At 40.6% G+C, this 19,952-nt stretch overlaps 1 protein-coding gene across 6 annotated transcripts in view; it reads right to left on the bottom strand.

Annotated features, from left to right (window-relative positions):
* The window catches only part of ryr3 (ryanodine receptor 3), a 97,097-nt gene extending 77,474 nt beyond the window's left edge, over positions 1-19,623 (bottom strand). For all 6 annotated transcript variants that reach the window (XM_048974238.1, XM_048974239.1, XM_048974242.1 and 3 more), the window contains exons 1-2: positions 19,372-19,623; positions 1,865-1,984 (exon numbers count right to left, since the gene is read on the bottom strand). In XM_048974238.1, the coding sequence (XP_048830195.1) occupies positions 1,865-1,984; positions 19,372-19,419 (168 nt within the window). In that variant the 5' untranslated portion in view covers positions 19,420-19,623. The remainder of the gene's footprint in view (positions 1-1,864; positions 1,985-19,371) is intronic.
* Between the last annotated feature and the right edge of the window lie 329 nt (positions 19,624-19,952).

Below are 19,952 nucleotides of genomic sequence, written 5' to 3'. Positions count from 1 at the left end.
GGGTTGTTCCCTGCCTTGTGCCCATTGCTTCCGCGATAGGCTCCGGAGCCCCCGCGACCCAGTAGGATAAGCGCTTTGGAAAATGGATGGATGGATATTTATTACATACATATAAGGTCATAAAATTTTGCCTTGTTCAAAATACAGTACAGCTGTTTCAGAGGTACTAGAATGCTTTTCAAATTATACAAATTAAATTACTGAATTGTGTATATTTTAAATGCGCTATAATATAGTACTGAACGTAAAATTTACCTTATTGTAGATTCACTGCTGCATTTTGTTGACTGTTTTGACAGTTTATCATAAACTTTGATGAGTCTATATTCGTAATTGACAGAAAATAACATTCTTTTTCCCGTTATGTTTTCTGTGCACGCAGTATTAGCCTCAGATAGCTAGCCTGAGGTAGATGGGTTAAAGCAAAGTGGGCAAGTAAAAAAAGAATTACCGTAATTTTCAGTTCTTCCATATGTTTTTATGTGTAAAAAGACCCAAAATGAACACTGTAAGCAGACTGCTTGATTACTAGAAGTGAATTATTTAAACAGTATTTGTAGAGGAATGATTCTGCCCCAAGCATTTTGATCCATACAGTATAAGTGGTTGATCGGTATAACCGTGATCAATATAAGTGGTTTCCACTGTATTTCAAATATTGCTAGTAGTGAAACTGATTGGTGGTTATTACCTTTGGTAGCTGAAACTGGTTTTCCGCACTGCTTATACAGTATTTGCACTGCACTGCTTATACAGTATTTGACCTCTTTTTGTTCGAGGTCATCGTCACTAAAGTCGCAATGTGTCCAAATGACGGACACGGCATTTTTCTTTGGTACAAGCTGCTCGAGTTACTCAGTCGGCTCAGTTCTCCTCAATGCTTCCATGTCGCAGACTGGACAAGGCAGAGTCACATAACAACACGCGCAGCAGTGTGTTTCTAAGGGGACAGTGCATGAACACACGCTGGGGAAAGTATTAACAAAATATATATATATTTTTAAGTACTAACAGAATTTAAAAAAACCGAAGTAACCGACATGGGCAGGGTAACGTCGATTAGAGGTTCTGCAGGTCGGTTTTGATTCATTTTCGATTAATTGTCCGGAAATCAGAAAAGCATTATGAATTAAAATACTATATATTTACATTGATCTATGGTTTTGCACAGTCACCAGAGTAAAAGAAAATATTTAGACTATTTAAAAACGCAGAATTATGAATTAGAATTGTGCAAGAGCAAATGGACTGTTGAATGAAGAAGGTGTCCCCAGCCTTATGCCCCATGAATCCTGGGAACAGGCTCCAGGTGAATAAAAGAGCAAATGCAGCGTAGTCATTTCTAAAGGGGGTGAAAAATGCAGCATCTTTGAAACATTGTGCTTTTGAGCTGCAAAGGATGCAGGCTTGCTACCCTTCCATCTCTTCATTTTATTCCTAGGTAATCGCAGAGAAAATTCAGCCTCTGATTGTCATAGAGCCCCACATTGGGATTCTATACCTGCTATCATACACGTGAAGAGGGGAACTGCAAGAGATTCACCTAAATCATGGCATTATCTGTTGTGCAGCTAACTAAAGAGTTTTATTTCAGATTAAATACTTGAGTATTAAATGACATAATGTAGAGCCAAACTGGTATCTTACAAGATCTGTTTAGAATCTTCAGCGAGAAAGGTGACTCAGAATCTATTTTTAAACCAATGTATCCTCATACTGTAGGTTATAACCCCACAAGGAAAATGTGGTCTGTTTGATTGATTACTGCTTACAATGGCTTTGAAAGCTAGTTTAAATGAGGAGACATGCAGGGCTGGTCACTTCAGTACATTTTTCACTGGATCCATCTTGCCAGTTCCCCTACCTTGGCCTCTGATGTGGGTTCCAAGTAGCACAGTCGGTTCCCCAATCCCTCAGCAGATAGACAGAACTTGCGATTCTCCTTCTGAATGCTGGCGACACACTGCAGCACCACTTCATCATCCTGTTAAAAGACACAGCAGGGCAGTTCAATGCATGGTAGAAAGGCAGGAAACTTCCAACACTCATTTCAAGTTAGTCTCAGCCTTCAGTAACTTATCGTTAGCAGGACCAGCCATTTTGGACACAGAGTACAGGTCACACATGGACCAGTTTCCCTTGACTGTAGGTTAATGCTACAGTAATCCACACATAGGACAGCCACTTGTATTCCATTATCTGAAAGTTGTGTCACTGTTGTTAAACAAAACCAGAAAATTGATAAAAGAAGCTAAAAGGCAATTCAGCTCTTTACAATACTTAACATCATTGCTTACCTTATGAGGGTGATTTGTAACACATTAAACTACAGAGATGGGTATATGGAAAAGAAAGGAACAATTTAGTCTCTCCTCAAGAAAATGTCAAGAACTATACCATTTAATAACACCATCAACTGAAACACATTATATGGACAAAAATACTGGAACACCTGGCTATTGCACCCACAGGATCTTTTATGATACCCCATTCTAAATCCATAGGCATCGATATGGAGCTGCTCCTCTCTTTGCAGCCATAACAGCTGCCATGCTTCTGGGTAGGCTTTCCACAAGATTTTGGACTGTGTGCGTGTGGGAATTTCTGTCCACTGATCCAGAAGAGCATTTACGAGGTCAAGTACTGATGTTGCACGTGAAGGCCTAGCTTGCAATGACTTATAGTTCAGGTGTTTGAAGGGCTTGAAGTCAGGGCCATGTGTGGACCAGTCAAGTTCTTTCACACCAAACTCACCCAACCATGTCTTTATGAACATTTCTTTGTGCACTTGGGGATAGTCATGATGGAACAGAAAAGGGCCTTCCCTAAACTGTTCCCACAAAGTTGGAGGCATAGAACTGTGCAAAATTTCTTGATATGCATACCAAGACATTTTAGACAATTTTACGTCCCAATGCTTTTGTCCATACAGTGTGATAATAGAGATCAGAATCTCCTGCTGATATACTTAGGAAAAGGCAAGGAAGACCAGCTGAAGTGCCACCACAAATGACGCAATGAGATACGACATGACTCAACATGAGACGATGAGAGAAGTTTTGATGACCCCAGGGGGAAAATTTTCACTTTTCATCAAAACGCACAAAATGACACTATTCCCAAGTGAGCAGGAAATACACAGAAAATCTATGTTTGTATATGAAATATCTGGAAATGGCCCACAAGGTCTTGTGGGGTCACTACTAGCATACAGCTAAGATAAGCAACCTTGCTGATGAAGTACACATTAGACTTTAAGGAAGAGGAGAGACAAAAATTGCAGGCAGCATGAGACGCTATGCATAAGCACATAAATCAACAATGCACAGCCTGCCTGTTAAATGGAAATAATAATCTTACATGAACCACTCTGGGAATCAGTGGGGTGTCCTTTACAGATGTGGTTTAGCCTGTTTAGATAGTAGAAATGCTGAAGTCGCCAGTCGCACCTCTGACACAACGATAAAACACGGCTGAGGAGGGAGCCTTCATCAGCGAGAGTGGTTTACACTTCGCTTCAGGGAGGTTTAATTTGGACAGAAAGAAAACCTGAGTCAGCACTCCTTCCCATCCAAAACTTTCCAAAGTCATCTTTTAAGCTACACCAAGGGACTGCGCAGAACACATGCTTTATGAAGCTCATTAGCTACATTAAAAAAATGATTCTGACACATTTTACCTAGGTGTTGGGGTTAATGACTACATTTCCCAGTACAGCAAACAGAACCAGAAAACCTGGAACAATTGTTTTTTTTTCTCATGTGTAAGATCAGTATTGACATTAGTTATGATGACTAATTTGAACACGGCTGGGATTGATAAATCCAGGTCTTCACCACAGCTTACAGCTGGATAACATAATATGTATCATATACAGTACACCACATGAAAAACTATGCAATGGTCTTAGAGCATTTTTATATATCATCACAATAGACACGAAAGAGGAGTTTATATTAAACTAGATTTGGTGCTGTCAGAAATGACAGCAATTTAATCTCTTTTCCCAGAGCTTCCATGTACCTTCCAAGACAATAAAGAGTTGTGGAACTGCCTCTGAGGAACTACAATCAGGCCAAGTTATTGTGTTCTCAATGCAGGAAAAGTTTCTAGTTATGGAAAAAGGTTCTGGTTACTCAAAAATGTTCCCGCGGTGTGAAAGCGCCCATAACATTCCCCGGACGGCCCTATCATTTGGTCTGGCTATCCACGCCATACTCATCTCCCACTCATCTCACAAAGTTAGAAGAAGATCCGTTAAACGGTTTACAACAGGGCTATTCAAATCAAAGTCCTTAAGGGCCGAGCAATGCTGATTTTTCGGCCTTCCTTTACCTTTGAGCCAGATAAAGGAAGGCTCAATAACTAACTCCATTTAGACACTTTTGCATTCATACAGAAAGTAGTAGCACCAGAATTCAAATTTCAAAATGTAGGCTCATTAATATTAGTAAAAGAGGCACTACTTGATGACTGTTGGGCTGCAGCAATGATTTTGGCGCTGTGACACTTCCAGGAAACTCACTCTTTTTGTAGCGCAGAACATTCTATCTATTGGTTAAGATAACCTAAGTTAGCAGCACCAGAGCTAAAGACACAATTAGTAGCATAATGGCTCATTCACCGTTTACGAGAGGTCTCTAAGTACCGACCCATGACATGTGTATAATTCATTATTAAATCTGGTCCAGAGATCGATATTTCATTTTCCACAGAATAAAAAATAATGTAATGTCAACCCTCCCCCCACCTCAGGCAAGTAGCTCAGAGATATTAGATATATATATCCGAAAATCAACATTGGTACACCTCTAGCTTGGGTAAATGTGGCCAACAGATAGCGCTTCCTGTATAACAACACATTACTAGAATAATACAAGGTAACACTGTAACTATTTTTAATTAGATGCCTAAGCGAACAGTTGTTTCCTTAATACATAAAAAATCTTTTTCTCCAAAAGACTTCATTGCATACATTAGTGTATACATTTAAAAATAGCCATCCCCTTATAACTAATTCCATGACTTAACAATTTTAAGTATTTTCCAATTTATGTATCTTGTCCCACGATTAATAAAATTCAAGCACCGGCAAAATCATTCATATTCTGATAGACTCTGAATATGACAGCTGTTGTCATCAGCTGAAAAGTATGTCATTCTTTCAGTTAGATAACTAGAAAAACTGACCTTGCCCATGCAACTGAAAAGCCTCTTTACAAGCGTTTTACATAAAGTCCAGTAATGGTATTGATTTTCTTGTGGGGGAAATTGCTTGGTGTTTATATTATTTGTTTGCTCCAGGCTGGAATGTGCTGATCAGGTTCTTAAATGAGAGAAGCTGCTTCGATGGCATGATAGCAGCCTGCATTATTAAATAGGAGATTCTGAAGAAATGGAAACGCAGCATTTTGGACAAGCATAGGAGACCCTTCTACCAAACAGTGGCATTTGTAGGGTGAGATGAACAATGCCCTTTGTAGGGTACGCTAGTCCAAAAACTTACATAACCCAGTACAGTTCCTTAAATGTATTGCTGTGAATAAAATAGGAGAGAATGTATATTAATCCACAGTTCATTCAGCTCTGGTTGTCTTTATACCTTGAGCTTTACTGATTATTCTGTTTAAATTCCAGAGCACATGACATATACAAAATATTCATAGGGGAATTAGAATATAACAAACTGTTAAGTCCAATCCCATAATATTAAATAATATTAAAACATTGCATTAACACTTGGCCAATTAAAAATGATTTAGTACCTGGACAGAGCCCCTGCCTTCCCTTTGCCAGGGCTGTAGGAGAGCAGTATTGATTTGTGTTTCATTCTTGCAGCAGCTCAGCTGGCCTGCTAACTCGTGGGTCATATTAATTTGAGAAGATGGTTGCCATGGTTCTCAGAGTCCCCTCTTCTCCAGGCAAGCATTAGGATATTACAATAAGAAGGGGGGGGATAATCATACTAAGCCTTGAATGCACCTCCTAAGCTATGACAGTGTATGATCGATTTAGACTCATGGTAAAAATGACTGTGATCAACACAAAGCTAAACCTCCTAGACAATGGAATTCGGAAAGGGGGGGGGGGGATTCTTCTTACTGCAAGCACCAAGATCAAACTCAGCTGAAACAACACATGCTACCATGTTACACATGTTACCTTATCACACACCAGAGGACTGCCCCTCAAGAGATGACAGCCACCCCTCTCCCTGGGGAACCCCCTAAGCCACAGTGCATTCTGATACTTAATCAGGAGCCTGCATTCCATTCTTTGCCACTGCTTTAATCAAAGTGTGGTAGAGAAGGCATGTTAACACCCCGGAAAGATCTACCACGCTACATGTAGTCCAAGAAGCACTTACTATTTCAATACTTATCCGTGCCGTGCATCTAAAGTGGACTCATGGCTGCCCAGTGTCCTAGTTCAGCCTCTGCCTCAGCTCAGTTTGCTGGTCATATCATTACTGTTTAGGCAAACCGTAAACTCTTGCCGTAGCAAGATAGCAGGCAGTGGAAGCCATATAACGCTTTCCTGGTTTCTTAGCCATGTCGTGCATTGTTAGAACTGTTATTTCACCTCAGCACAGAGATTTTGATTGTATTGCCCAAACCCAAAAGGTGTTAGAGAAACTTGTTATACAAGCAAAAACAGTATCACCTCCACAAGCTTTAGTTTATAAAATATTAACATGCATGAAAGCTATGAAAGAAGGCACCCTTAGTTAATGCAATGAACGATTTAGAAAATTACTGAAATGTGTACCATTTATTTCAGATGCTGGGATTAAGTGGCAAGATTCCAAAATGGATGATATCATATCACAGTTTAAAAAGAGATCCCCTATAATGTTCTACCAGGATCATAAATCTTTTCCTTTCCCCTAAATATTCATTGTTTATTTTAACATTAAAGGGGATGAATAACCTCCCATATACAGAAAACATGGAAGCTTTAATCACCACTGTGAAGACAAAATAAAGAGATTACACTTTGTTTTTTAGTAAAGAGATTAAACACAAATCTAGATTTTTTTTTTCTCATAACCAGACTGTTGTGGGTCTCAATCCGGGTCCTGACTCTGGGTGTGGGGAGCTACCATGTTTGCATGAGTCTCCAAGGTCTCCTCCAGGGGTTAAAAGATTTGCAATTTAGGTCAATCTGAACCTAAATTACTCAGAGTACAAAGATCTGGATTCCCTGCAACAGACTGGCATCTAGTCCTGGATTTGTCCTGCATTCTGCGTGTTTAACTGTTTCATTTGCAGGAGTATCACAACCATGACAGAGAGCTCGTGTTGTCGTAACATGACAAGAATCAAAAGAAATCTTGTATAGCAGCTAAAAATTCAATCAAGGCTCAAGTGCCGCAAAACTCAGGTATCAGTGATCTATCATGCAATCATATGAACATCATGCTTTTCCCATAATTCTCTACTCCAAGTTCAAGCCGCTGAGAAATGACAGGATTCTTTTGGGCACTACTCTTAGCAAAAAGGCAGCCTTCCGGTCCACACTGGGCTCCATGAACTTAATGTGGGAAGGCAGAGGCTTCTCTCTGTCCTCATCTGATCCCCTGCCAAGGAATCTGGTGAATCTGCTGCAAAGTGATCTTGGTGGGGAGTGTCTAAGGAACCATCTGCTGGAGAGATAAAGACACACATCAATCTATCTATAGACCTGGGGGAAGAAACGGGGTGAGGGGGTGGGGTTGGCAGGCCATATCTTTCCAGGGCAGCCCTTCCCTGGAGCAACAACCTGAACCAAGCCTACTTTCATATACATTTCCTCTGGTGGCCAGCGGAGCTCTACCAGAACTCCCCATCAAGCCACATTGAACAATTCCAGTAATTTCCATGGCCATGGCAAAGAAAGAACAACTCAAAAGGTATACTGTCCCATCCACTCTGAGGAGCCTTCTGCAGTCACTGCAGGACAGGAGCAGGTGTCCCCACAACCCCTACATTCATCAGAAGTAACCTGAGATCCCCAGAAGTACAGCTCTGTCAACTGACCCTGTACACAACGGATATGGGCACAGAAAGAAAAAACCTTAAACACGATGGCCTCCCTACATTGCTATTTTCATATACATACAACAGTATAGATTCCTCTACAGAAGGCAGAAATTACAATTCCGGACAAAAAGGGACAAACCAAGCCCACAAGCTTAACCAATCCTAAGAACCCTCTGTTGGTGTTTACACCAACATGTTGGAAGAGCTCTGGATAGCACTGACTTTCTCATAAATGTCAGGCGAGGTGAGAGGGTCATTTTCAAAAGGGTAGCTGAAGCAGTAAAGAATGTCCTTAAAAGAGCATAAGGAAAAGATTCGCAAAGGCTACGTTAAGCCCAATCTAATTAAATAAAAAACAAAATACATATATGAAACGGGTAAGACTCAGACACTGATCTGACTGCAGACTCAACAATCCATCTAACTTCCACCCCAGGATGATACTCGGTTACCGAGTTCGCCGTCAATCGTCATTGTGTTAGTCAGATGAGGGAGAAGGAAGGAGCGGTTTGGTTCACGGTTGCCATGGAGAGATAGCTCATGTTCATGAGGTCACTGATGCTAGGATGAAGGCTCGCTGAACAAGCTGCCCACCACTGCAACCCCCCCCTAAGAATACCCCAAGAGAGACATGAGAAATTCATTGACATCCACAAACTATTTCAGACTGTGTCGACTTCGCTTGCTAACGGTCCTGTATCAGACAGCTTTATGATGTGCTATTGGCCATAAATTCTTGTGGCTAGACTGAGCTCCAGTAAGCCAGCAAAAATCTGCAGGGAGTTGCTGCAAATCACTATTCCATCACAGTGTATTTCAGAGTTGTTTTCAGATTCCACTTCACAAACAACAACAACAACATGCAATTATATATTCCTATTCCTAAATGATTAAGATCTAAGCATCAGGTCTTGTGTTCTGGTATAAAATGAAGTAGATTAATAATTTCCACAGTTGCTCATAGCTACATCCTAGTAACAGACCCACAAGGGCAGGGTTGGGCAGAGACTTGGAGGGGTCAAGGGGGTCTATTCTAATGAAACTTTCAATGATTTGAGCAAATCACCACCCCCTAAACCTCCTGGAATCTTCCTGCATAAGGACACTGAAACAGTGCAACACCAAATAAAATAAAAAAGGACTTCTCATTCTCATAAAATTAAGAGAGTGATTTGGAAAGTGGATGTTTTTTAGGGTTTTTCTGGACAAAGTATACCTATCCCCAAACAAGATTCACATCCAGCCTGTAGGGAAAAATACAGGTACAGGCTGGAAAAATCTTATCCACTAAATACCAGTAATTTCTGACATCAAAAAATAAATTAACAGTTACCCTGACATGGATAGCATGCACCAACAGACTTAACACCAGACAAATACACCCTTTAGGGTTTGACGTATGTAGAATTCACTGATCTTATAACAGAATATATTTCCACCAGTAGGGGCTAAACATGCTTTATGTCAGAATCTCCATGAACAGAAGACTTGCCAGCAGGAACGTGAGGATGGCAAATTTTATTCCTGGGGCAATATTTTGAACAGGTGATGCAAGAAAAAAATTACATGGCAACAAGGATTAAAAAAAAATGTGCGCAGGCATGGGAAGTGTTTAGTACTATATATAATACAGATTGTCCCAATCCACTTTTCACCTTGCCTCTCTGAAGCCCAATAACAAGCTTTCCTTGTCAACAAGGACACAGACTCTTCATTCATGTGACCATGAGTACAAAAAGACCTCAACAGGGGGGAGCAGCCATTCCAAGGATCTCCCACTTTGTCAAATACAATTTAAATTGGGATCGTCAGAGAAGCCAGGACCAGATGCTGTTGTAAATCAGTGCATTTTGCTATCATTGGAAATGCTGGATACACCGAGGCTGACTAACATAAACCCTCCTGTGGCTTGAGTCCACCAAAACTAACATAAAAGGAAAAATTCAATCAAAGGAGGCACATAGAAGAAAAACACAAAGCTCCTAAAGTGGAAGGAAAGATTTTATTGGACTGTGACATCTTACATCAGTCTGTTTCCCTCACTCACAGATCAATCCTAAACACATTGTGGAACAGTGCTAAGTTACTAGCTATAGGAACGTAATGTTAAAGAGGGAAACAGATGGGGCACCCTAGGTAGGTCAAGAGCTTCAAACAAATCAGGTAGCTTGTTCTGCTTTCATTTTGACTATGACTAACCAAATTGACTGCTACATTTTAGGTGGAGATCAGTATGTCTTAATTAGGCATCTGTATCCTTAAAAAGGTGTAAGAGCTGACCAATAATGCCTGGAGGTCTGGGGCCCATTAATGTCAATACCTATGGAATTGAGGTTTATCTGCCACTTTATAAATACAAGAATGTCAGAATTCTTTAGCTTCTCATCCCATATTGCTCTCCTGTGAGACATACAAAAATATTCAGGTGAGAGTAAAGCTTGGCTCCTGAACACAGGGTCAGCCATTTAGCCTGCACCCCAAGAGCATATTTCAGGGGGTTAAGGGTCTTGCTCAAGAGCCCAACAGTGATGTGATCATTCTAACAAGCATGGGATGTGACCCAACAACCTTCTGATCACAGGTACAGTCTTACTGAACCACACAATGCCCTCCTATGCCGGCATAGGGGCAAAATCACAGTCAGTAATCAGCACTTCCTCTGCATGCTTACAGATGCAACCCTGGCAGAATATATTATTTTACTGTGCACATAATTGACTTAACGACACAACCAATAAAAACACAGATCTCTCTTACTCTATATCAGGGGTGTCAGACTCCATTCCTGGAGGGCTGGAGCCCTGCACAGTTTTTGGTTTACCGTCATTTAACACACCTGATTCAACTCCTTCTGGTAATCACCACACAGCTCTTCAGCTGAATAATTTGTGGTGGAATGGGGAAAGAACTAAGCTACACAGTGCTCCGGCCCTCCAGGACCAGAGTTTAAGACCCCTGCTCTACATTGCTGGTGAAAGTGGAAAATACAGAGGTTCTCAAAGTGGCATGAATCTTTTATGAGATGAATAATGGGAACAGGATCAATACTGGTCATTAAGCCTGCCATAGGCCTAAAGAATCTTTATCACATATCAATTAATGAAAATGAAGCTGAAGCCTATTGCAAGGGGACCCATACAAGCAAATCTGATGGCAGTCAATTAAAGTTAATTTTGCAATTAGAAGTGTTTTATGTTGCTCATGTTATCAGGCACAATTATAACTATCAGAATTCCACATGCACAAATCTCAATCTGTAAAATGTTCACTTCTGATATCATGTTTAGTACACAGAAGAAAAAAAGGAGATGCCACAGTGTTTTTGCTTAAGACATTCGTGGTGTTAGGGTTAGGGTTCTGCAAAATAAACCAAAGGACAATGAAGCAGGCTTCTAAAAACGATTAGTTTAGCTTCTGAAGAAACAGAAGAGGTTTGCACAGTCTGAGCATGAAAAACAGATATGAACCTATATAGCTTACATTGCCTTTAAGGATCCAGGGCACAGGAGGCATTAAACTTGACCCAGGAACAGGCCAACTGCTGAGCCAATGCAAAGGCATACCAGGAAAGTCAATCCTGGTAACATGCAAGCAAACTATAATTCACCTCCAAACCATAACTCTCTTCCTTTGCTTGACATGAGTCCCTATATATCGATCACCCATGGACACTATGCCTTACACGGTCAGTGTAAGAAATTACCCATCCCTCTGTCTTTTCATACACATACCTTGATTTCCTTACTAACAAGTAATTTCAACCAATAATAAAAATATTTTTCCCCCCAAGTGTGCTGTAGTTCACTGTGTTTTAGAGTCTGTTTTGCATAACGCACTAGTCTACTCAATACATGGATTTACTGTGCAGTGTGAGCATCAGCCTCAGGAGCCATTTGACACAATCAGGAAGCTCGCATGGAGCTTCAGGCATAGCAGTGACAACTGTGTGAGCAGAGACTGATTCACAGGTTCACAGCCTCCCACAGATTTCCACCTAGCACAGCCACAGCACTGACCGGCTTTTCCCAGACTGGATTTTCATTTACATGGCCCTATAGCCACTTTGTGCACACAACAGGCATTGTAAATTCACCGGGATGACCGTGCTGAACTGAGAATCCAAATTCAGCACTGAGAAACAGAGGAATGCAGCACTAACATGCTGTAGGCTGAACTTAGTCTTTGTGGTATTCTGCTTTAAATGTGCCTGCAAATCCTTATGTCAATTTATTAAATAAACCCCTATTAGACTGGCATTTTCCCAATAAAAGCAATATTCTGAATTGCTTACAAACACTGTTAGCCCACGGCCCAAGGAAAAAACATCTGCCTGTAAGCATGCTTTGCTTTAAATTTTGGCCTTCTCACATTCCTTCCTACAGGTTCTTAACAGCGTATTTGAACAAATTCAAAACATACATCTTTACAAGACTCTCAGCTTTGTCCAAATATAACCAGTCGTCCTGAGATGCATATTACAGATCAGAGCAATGGAGCTACCAAACATCTTTCTTAATTGGGTGGGAATCTTGGAGGCATCATATGACCAATACACCATAAAGGATTATCTTCTATTTAAGACAGAATACTATGAAAGATTTAAACTTGTTGATGTTGACTTCTCTATTAATTAGCTTTCCCACTTGTAACATGGAAGCATAAAAAATTCACACTTTATGAAGGAACAAATGTGACTTCTGAAAAACGAATCTACTATCTTGGCAACTTCCTCGAAAGCATTACAGACTGTCTGCTACGACTTAGTAGCCCAATCCATACCTTAGTAAAATAGGTATTTAACACCCAAAAACTTTCAAAGATTTTGCATTCTAAATTAATTTATCTTCTGAGAGACCCCTTAAATATAGTACATTATTTTTTATTATTAAAACTGCATTTAAACACAAAGTTTTAATTAATCTGAAAATGTCCTTGTAATGACTTGAAAGTGACTGCTTGTATGCAGTTTGTATGGTGGATCAAATTAGATTGTACTGTTGTTTTAAAAATAATAAATTATACAAAACTATATAATATAAAAGTCTAATTTTCGCTAGAAACAACAGAACCATTGACGTGATTTTGCGTATACGAGGAAAACCAAACTGAAACCCTGAAACTGTGGAGAGTGTGTGGTATTTTTCAAAAAATCTGCATTTTCCCCAAATCCAAGCTCAATAACAAAGGTAAACATAGAACAAAATAAATAACTGCTAACAAAACTCTAAGCCTTTCTCTCAAAACCAAGCTTACGGTACGTTCTTCTGGTTCCCTGAAACTACACCTGGTGAGACTCATCAGGTTTGCAGCAAGTGATGATTTCAAACAGCTGGAATCAGCCTCTAGACTCATCCTGCTATCTGGAAGGTTTCCATGACACCCTAACAGACAGCTCAGCAGAGCCTGATCTAAGAATACCGCCATCACAGTTCTGAATAACTTTGTATAAACGCAGACTCACGGTCCCCCACGGCAGAGCTGGAGCAAAAATGAGTCACGGAAGAGGGTGTGTGTGTGTGTGTGTGTGTGTGTGTGTGTGTGTGTGGGAGTTGGAGTGAGGTAGGCTCTGCTTTCTGGCATTTGGGCAAACACCCACCAGGATAGGCGCTCGCTGCTCACCCGCCTGTTTGGAAGCACAGCCTCACAGAGATACGGTGGTTCTAATTAAAAGCTCTGTGTGGCAGAACTGATACACAGATGCAATGCAAGCACACTGTTCACCTGAAAACCTGCCTCCACTCCTAAGAGTTTCATGTAAAGGCTGGTTCTTTTGCTAACCAGCCCCCCACAGCTCAGATTGCCACTACTCCTCCACTGAAGGATGTCTACCTCGGATGCTGAAGTAACAGTACCAGACACTATTGCGAAAGGGCAAGTAAACAAGAAAAAAAAACACATCGACCCAATTAATTTGGGGTAAGGGTGAGCAACTTAGTGTTTCAGTGGCTCATGACCAGGGGTAACAGAGGAAATGGGTCAGCCTGACTCTATAATGCTGCTTGCAACCAGCCCCAAACTTCCTTCCTCCATAAACGATTAGTGTCAGTAAAGACTGCCATGCCATATCATATAATTCCCCAACAATATCCCAATGAGATGTTCTTGCGAGAGGAAAACAGGTCATTTATGATATTGGGTCATACAGGTATCATCACTGATTTAGTTTCCCAGTACAATGCAATCTTATCATCCAATTAAGCTTCACCTTCTCCTCATACGTAATACAGGACAACGCCGGCTGAAAAATCTCAGCACCCCTAACAAGAAGCATTTCTCTTTCCATAGCATCAAAACACTCAAGGCAATGAAATCCTTTCTCTCTACTGGCCCTACAGTAACAGCCAAGCTGTGGTAATCTCTTTCCTCACCCTGGGGAAATAACTTCATTTTTGTTGTTAGAGGTATGCAGCAACAGCACTGCCTCCGCTTGCCTTTATTACAGAATTCAGTAACAACGATGAGAACAATCAGAACGCAGCTGACTGCCAGCAAATCACAGGTTGCACAATTACATATCAAGGGCAACAAAAGTCCTTTTGTCGAGTCCAGCAAGGCAGCACATCAATTCCAACTGTAAGGGACCAACAAAGGCTTTCATCATCGCCAAATAAATTAATCTCCTCGTGTATATATGTCGGTGTGTCCTTAGACAGCATGTGAGTGTGCGTTCCCATGGGAAAGGTATAAGACGCAGCTCTAGGGATCAGCTGTTACTGTACAAATGGACTAATGGGCTTATATGGTGTTCTGGAATATGATTTCTGAGACTTGCGCCATTTTTAAATTCGTCAGACCACCGCAAATCTTTTTTTCCCCCGCACAGCGTAAGTTCCCCATCTAAAATAGCTGGTCATGCTACCACATCTGCTGCTGTCCGAACTTGCTCTAGTCACACTTTCTCTGGACATGCATCTGTGCTGTGCAGCACCTGAGCCCCAATCATCCAGTCATATGCTGCCCCGTGTGGAGGAATAAGAGGAGCCTCTTGACTTCTTAAAGACACACAGTCTTTGCCCCTTCAGGAGGTGGGGGCGCCTATACATGCAGTACATGCCAGTTTGCACTTATGTGACCTGCAAGTGACCCTCACATACCATTCCAGATTTTTTACATATTAATGACACCGATGCCTGTATGGGATACTGAGGCAGGGAATACAACGCAACGCACCTGTTTCTCTGATAATAAGCGAATTACAATTTTTACCATTTCATAAAACATTTCAGCGGAACAATTCCACTTCGGTATCTTGTTACCACAGCAACAGTGATCCTCAGACTGAAACCAGTAACAACCGGGTTATGAGTCCATGTTTTTATCTGCTACACAGTAACACACTAAGAACAAGCACTACAATAACTGTTACAATAACTGTTATTCCATGTCACTTGGTGTCTGACTTAAGAGCAAAGCAAAGGTTATTTCTAAACACTGTGCCTCCTAATATTATTGGCAGTAATATTAAACTCATCTTGCGCGACACAAGCTGAAGCAATGGCCCCTGCTGGCAATAACGAATAGCAAGGAGGCGCTGTGGAAGCATCAGCTTTTTAAAGGCTAATTATAAACTCTAGAGTCATCTCAAGGAATGCAGATGGCCTCCAGAACAACAACCTCCAAATAAGATCAACGCTACTGTTTGGGGCCCTCCACAGCACCTCGTTTAATAGGTGTACTTTACTCTCATATGCATGTTCACAGCGCCGTGCTGACCACTCAGGCAATAATCACGCACAATTATTCACAAGTCTTTTCATATTGAATGAATTTTGATCAAGAACATAGGCTACTTTCATATTTACTACTATACTATCATCTGTAACTGCACAGCCGAGAAAAGACAAGACCACCAAACTCAAACCAAATACGTGAAAATTTAACTTGTCTACTTTACATAAGCGGTACTTTACAAATCATAACAGTTTATTTCCGTAATATAACAGGTTATCTTTAAATGCAGGGCGAAGTCCAGAAATAGCCTATTAGGTTTCACATAATACTTAAAAAACATGCCAGTTCCATTCTGATATATTCACAACCAGTGTCTCTCTATTTAATGAGGAAAGAAACTTATTTCATACTGACCACAGAGACAGACATATTTCCAAAGACAATGTCACAAAAGCATAAATTCTGGATTTGCTTTCAATTTAGCTGCATCTCTTTACTACCACTGACAGGCACTAATTCCATTAAACCATCAGTCTGAAGCAACAAAGCAAATGTGGGCTATTGGTGGAAAAAATCTGCAAATGTTCTAATAAGTCACCATCATGCAATTCAACAAACATACCTCTAACATTTTGCACATTTTGAAGATGCAAATTGAAAAGTCGTTATTGGAAATGCACACGTTTCAAGAACAACCCTCAATTATCCCAAAAAAGTTATGTTAGCTCGAGGTGTTTTGTGGTGAGTTGAAAAGTAAGCAAATTGCAAACCTAGAAGGAACACAAAAAAATGTATATTAGTAGATACATAAGACATGATATTTCAAAAATCTAGAATTAAGCATTATTCACGTGACATCCATTAATAGAAAAACACGCTATTTGCAATTTCACTTTGTCTTATTGATAATTCACTTAAATTTGTGCAAAACTTGAAAGGAGACAAAGCTAGAGTCTTTCAAGATAGATTTTTTTGTGCATCTCAGAAACATTTCCCATAACCGTGAGCGCCTTCAATATCCACTAGCTGAAAGCAGAATAAAAAGCTATAACCCGCATTCTTTTCAGACCCTCAAAATCACCTATATGTTTTAGAAAACAAAGGCATAATCTGGATCACACGTGGTCAAGAACCTCTCGCTTCTTGAAAGACTTTCCTGCTATAAGTTGTCATTATGAAAACCATCTATTTCACTGTCAGTTTTCCCACCTTTACGCATCAGTGATGCAAGAAGTTTAAGCTCCAAATTCCGGCAATTGACAAAGTAATTCTTGCGATTAATAAGAACATTTATCAGCCTCTGACTTTTTATATAATGAGAGAAGTGTTTTTTTCATATAGTTCTCTGCATTGACTGTAAGGTTTCAAGGCTACAAAATGAAGAAAACAGCAATAAACTGTTAATAAGAGGATAAACTAAAATGCAGGTATCTTAAATGAAAATGCAAGTGTTAGACTACTAGGATCCATGCAGTCAAATCTGATGTGACAGTTTAGATAATTGCATATCTGGGCAGCAGCAAATCACAAACAACAACTGGGTGATCTGATGCAATGTGTCTTCTGCTCAATTTTTTCTAAAATTTGTTTCCAACTAAACATTGTCCATGTCTACAGCAAAATGAACTTCACTGCTGTATTCCCAGAAGGTGCACACAGTGCATTTCTACACAACACTGAGCAATGAACAGAAGACTCCAGGTGGTGATCCTGTTATGGAAAGGCATCATCTTTAAGGGTCACACATTTATGCATCAAGCAGTTTCCAACAGTAAGACATGCAGCAGAAAGATAAAACTAATATCTTTATTTATAGCAGTGTTGTCCAGAGACTTACAACCACTCAGCCATATTAAAGACATAAATACTTATTAGGCACCAAAACAGCCATATCTAACTCATTAAGCGAGCATGCGTATAAGAAGAACAATAATATACATTTCATCAACCACTATAACATCTGAAGTTTAATAGCTAAAAGTGAAATTGTCAGACAGCAGAAAATAGCATAACACCTGACTGTTTTACTATACAACATACCATCCAACTATTTACTGGACTATAGTGACATTATGACCTTTACTATAACACAGGCAGTGTTTGAACCAAACACAAAGCAGATTGTGAACAGAAACTTTTAATGGTCCATTTTCCGTCTTTTGCTATAATAGTAACATGACTATACTATGGAAAAAAGGAAACCCTATCATTAGGCTACTAAGAGTTATGGGGAAAAAAACTTCTATGGAAAAAGTGTCCAACTTAAATGTAATTCAAAGCATCAGAATGATCTATTCTAGTTGAAGTCTGGACCCCTTCCCATTCTCACATCTTTAAATGAACAACTGGGCTGCTATTGGATCGGCACAACACCAGAAAAAGGGCATGCAACCATCCTCACCACCAGCAGGTGACCATCTCTTCATCATTATACTCCACTCCATTCATTTGTCTCCAGATGTTCCTGTCATCAGGACAAGGCTCTACAGCTGCTCTGGCTCCTTCTTTTGACACACAACTTAAAAGCCTCGAGGAAGCCCTCTGAAACAGTCACTGCTGCTACAAGGTCTTTATCAGTGCAGAAGGGAGCAGAAGGGAGCCAAGACTGAAAGCACATTAGGCACTGGGAGAGCTGTCCATTACCACAGTTTTCTTTTGAGTGAAAATCTCTCCCAGGAGACATATATAATCTATAATGTTAAACAACAAGCAAGTGTGACTCTTCTGTATATGAACATGAAAAAAAACCTAGAATAATAAGCATAACCAGTCAGCTTTAAGACACAAACATCTACAAACATACAAGGGTCTCTTGAAAAAAGATGGAGGCTGTCTAACAACTGACATCTTGAGGTGTCACTTGCAAAGACCACTGCCAAGCTGCACCACTACCCTTTATGTAATTAATTCCAGTCAATTCACAAAAATAGAATCGCCTCTTAGAAGCTAATGTGTTAAGAGAAACTGTCGGTCTCATTTTCCTTGAGCACTACGTAGATCCTGCAAAGGGCAGGAAGGTCTTTTTGAAAAAAATTATGCAGCCACTGTCAAATTTACAGACGGGATGATATCTAAACCACCACTTGTTACAAAGTGGCTATGCTGCCCGCGAAAACACAATATTACGGCGTTGTTTACATCGCAACTTACTTGTTGTCCTGAATATTACACATTTGTGACAATATTTCATTATACATTAGTAAAATTAATTATCCTTGAATTATAAAATACGAAACTTTTAGGTGAATCCTGGAGACCAATAACGTGGGTTTCAAGTCACGAACAAAGATATTGCCTAAGTGCGTATCTAGTAAAAGAAAAACAAAACCTGCATACAGGGTGTTGTAAAACAAGTTTTAAATGAGCACACAATCGCAGCGCTCTATGCGCAAAACAAAAGGAGTACCCCTCCGGTCAAAGAAAAAACAAAAGACAGATCATTTCGCCAGTTTCCCTGAAAGGCTTTCCTGACGATCAGTGCATTGAAAGGACCACGACAATCTGGGATTTATTAGTGGCGGAATCCGCGTCGAGGGAATGATGCTACTGTATGGACCACACAAGAAATCATCACGTCCACGGGCTTGACAGCAGCGACAATGCATTACATAGACAAAGAGATCAGACATTCAACGACATCCTGACTTCGAATGATACATCAACGAAATGAATTACTTACAGTTCTCAAGAACTGAATTTCATCTTCCCCTTCTCCACCTTCAGCCATGGCTGTTGAGGAGCCTGCTTAGACTCTGATAGCCTCCACTGTCGCCTTGCAGCACGGCGCTGCTGCTCCTCTCTCCTATCGATATTAGCATATAGCTAATCCACAGCCATATAGGGGAGCTCGAGCAAACGCACTGCACTGCAGCCTGTCACTCACGCCCGCTCACCGCCAATGCCAGCGGCGCCGTTCCCCTAAGGGGGGCAAGCGGGAATCGCTTTCGCGGGGACTCCGGATCTAATACGGGGGAGGGGGGATGGAGAAATAACAAAACGTAGCCTTGCAGTCAAAATACGGCACTGGGTACGGAAATCTGACGTCAGCGATGGCGTTCATTAGCCGATAGTGAAAAGCAGGAACCGCCGCTTAACTGGCAGACTTTCATCACTCAGACAGTTGCCGGTTAACTAACCGGCGGCATCTTTTATGAAAATGGTGACATCCAGACCTGGGAGGAATACTGCTATACGCCGTTATTAAAAAGAAAAAAATGTTCCCTCCTTTAGTAACCCAGTAGTTTACGGAGTGCGGTTTTA

Source organism: Brienomyrus brachyistius, chromosome 14 (assembly GCF_023856365.1).
Source record: "Brienomyrus brachyistius isolate T26 chromosome 14, BBRACH_0.4, whole genome shotgun sequence".
Taxonomy (NCBI): domain Eukaryota; kingdom Metazoa; phylum Chordata; class Actinopteri; order Osteoglossiformes; family Mormyridae; genus Brienomyrus; species Brienomyrus brachyistius.
Note: the sequence above shows the minus strand (reverse complement) of the source record. Positions and strands in the feature narration are given on the sequence as shown.